The sequence below is a fragment of the Scylla paramamosain genome, unplaced genomic scaffold (genome assembly GCF_035594125.1).
Source record: "Scylla paramamosain isolate STU-SP2022 unplaced genomic scaffold, ASM3559412v1 Contig4, whole genome shotgun sequence".
Classification (NCBI taxonomy): Eukaryota; Metazoa; Arthropoda; class Malacostraca; order Decapoda; family Portunidae; genus Scylla; species Scylla paramamosain.
This window is the reverse complement of record NW_026973669.1, coordinates 2,082,501-2,085,000: the sequence shown is the minus strand read 5'-3', so window position 1 is coordinate 2,085,000 and position 2,500 is coordinate 2,082,501. Positions and strand designations below refer to the sequence as shown.

Below are 2,500 nucleotides of genomic sequence, written 5' to 3'. Positions count from 1 at the left end.
CGTCAGGTGGTACTTCCTCTGAAACGACTTGTTGCACACGGCGCACACAAACTCCCTCCTGAGATTGTGCGTGTGTGTGAGTGTGTGGCGTCTCAGCGCGGCCTGCGTCATGAAGGCCTTGCCACACAGCACGCACGGGTGGTTCCTGGTGGCACCGTGTGTCTGTACGTGCTCCATCAAGTGACTCTTCTTGGTGTACGTCTTGCCGCAGACCTCACACTTGTGGTGCCGCGCTCGGTGTGCCGCGCGGTGCTGCTCCAGCTTCTGTGGGGACGTGAACAGCTGCCGGCACTCCTCGCAGCGCCCCACGGCCACGCCCAGGTGAGTCAAGGTGTGCTGGATCAGTTCGCTGCGGTTGTCGAACGGTTTGCCACATTCACCGCAGGGATACTGTGGTGGTGGTGGCGGTGGTGGGTCTTGTGTCTTTATTATTATTATGTCTTCCTTCTCTTGCTTTCTTTTGTTTTCTTCTTCTTCTTCTTGCAGCATTCTTTCCTCCTCCTCATCTTCTCTTATTGTCATTCCTTCTCTTAAATCTTCTTCTCTCATATTTTCATCATCATCATTTTTATTTATTACTTTCTTTCCTTCTCCTTTTTCCTTATTATTTGTATTTTCCTCTTCCTCCATTATTTTATTTTCTTCTATTATTACTACCTCCTCCTCCTCCTCCTCTTCTTCTTCTATTTCACTTTCATCACCTATTATTTTGGTTCCTATTATCATTACTTCTTCCTCCTCTTCTTCCATGTGTTTCATTCTCCTTCTTCCTCCTCCTTTCTTAACATAATTATCTTCTTTTTCTATTTTCATTCTTAAATACTTCCTCATTCCTCTTCCTCCTTTTCTCTTATCCTCTCTTCCTCCTTCCATCTCTTCTTCCTCTCTTTCTTTGCCCCTTATCATCCCTGTCTCTACTACTTCTTCCATTTCCTCCTCCTCCTCTTCTATATTCCTGCCTCTCCTCCTTTCTTCTTCCTCCTCTTCCTCTTCCTCTCTCATTCTACCACCACCTCCACTGATTAGCTTCCTTTTTCCTCCTCCTCCTCCTCCTCCTCCATCTTTATCTTGTCTCTGTCATGCCCTGTTTATCTAATTTATCTATCTGTCCAATGCAAGAGAAGACAGACAGACAGACAGATGCACAGAAATTGAGAGAGAGAGAGAGAGAGAGAGAGAGAGAGAGAGAGAGAGAGAGAGAGAGAGAGAGAGAGAGAGAGAGAGAGAGAGAGAGAGAGAGAGAGAGAGAGAGAGAGAGAGAGATTCTTTCCTCCTGTGGTTCTGGTTGTAGTAGTAGTAGTAGTAGTAGTAGTAGTAGTAGTAGTAGTAGTAGTAGTAGTAGTAGTAGTGGTGGTGGTGGTCTCTCTCAATGTCTCCTGGAAAAAAAGAAAAATTAGAACATGGAAATTAAAGAAAATGAATAAATAAAAAATATAAGAATACAAAATGACAATAAAATAAAGAAACAATAAATAAATACATAAATAAATAAATAAATAAATAAATAAATAAAAATAACAAGCCACTTAACACATCACCATTCAACAAAATAACCTAACCTAACCTGACTACAAGCAATCTAATGAGCTTAACTATGGCTAACTACCTCACTAACCTGCCATATCTAACGGCCATCACCCACTAACAAGCAATTCAACATCCTGCACCACCATTCAACACAATAACCTAACTAACCTGACTACAAGCAATCTAATGAACTTAACTATGGCTAACTACCTCAGTAAACAGCCCAAATTAACGACCATTAGCCACTAACAAGCAATTCAACATACACCATTGTTAAAATAATCTAACCTAACCTAACTACAGTCTAATAAGAGGTTAATTTTGCCTAACTACCTAACTAAACTGCTTAATGACCCAGCTTAACGACCACTAAGCACTAACAAGCAATTCAACCCAAGAATCATTAAATATTGGAATAATCTTACTAAATCAACAAAATATCATACTTAATGAGCTAAATTATGTCTTATTACCTCACTAACAACCAATTAAACCTAAGAATTATTAAATATTGCAATGATCTTACTATAAACAATAATTTCTGCATAATGAGCTAAACTATGCTTAATTACTTCACTAACTGCCCTATTTAACGACCACTAAGCACTAACAAGCAATTGAACCCAAGAATCATTAAATATTGGAATAATCTTACTAAATCACCGAAAAACGTAGTTAATGAGCTAAACTATGCCTAACTACATCACTAACTGCCCTAATTATCAACCACTAGCCACTAACAAGCAATTCAAAACAAAGACCATTAAATATTGCAATAATCTTACTAGAAACAACAATAATCTCTGCATAATGAGCTAAACTATGCCTAATTACGTCAAACTGCCCTAATTCAAAACAACCTAATTACGTCAAACTGCCCTAATTCAAAACAACCTAATTATGTCAAACTGCCCTAATTCAAAACAACCTAATTACGTCAAACTGCCCTAATTCAAAACAATCATTAAATATC

The 2,500-nt window shown here is 39.2% G+C and overlaps 1 protein-coding gene across 3 annotated transcripts in view; it reads right to left on the bottom strand.

Annotated features, from left to right (window-relative positions):
- Positions 1-2,500, bottom strand: part of LOC135096520 (zinc finger protein 883-like) — a 9,435-nt gene that overhangs the window by 6,272 nt on the left and 663 nt on the right. For all 3 annotated transcript variants that reach the window (XM_063998053.1, XM_063998054.1, XM_063998055.1), the window contains exon 2: positions 1-1,376. This exon is cut by the window's left edge. In XM_063998053.1, the coding sequence (XP_063854123.1) occupies positions 1-1,002 (1,002 nt within the window). In that variant the 5' untranslated portion in view covers positions 1,003-1,376. The remainder of the gene's footprint in view (positions 1,377-2,500) is intronic.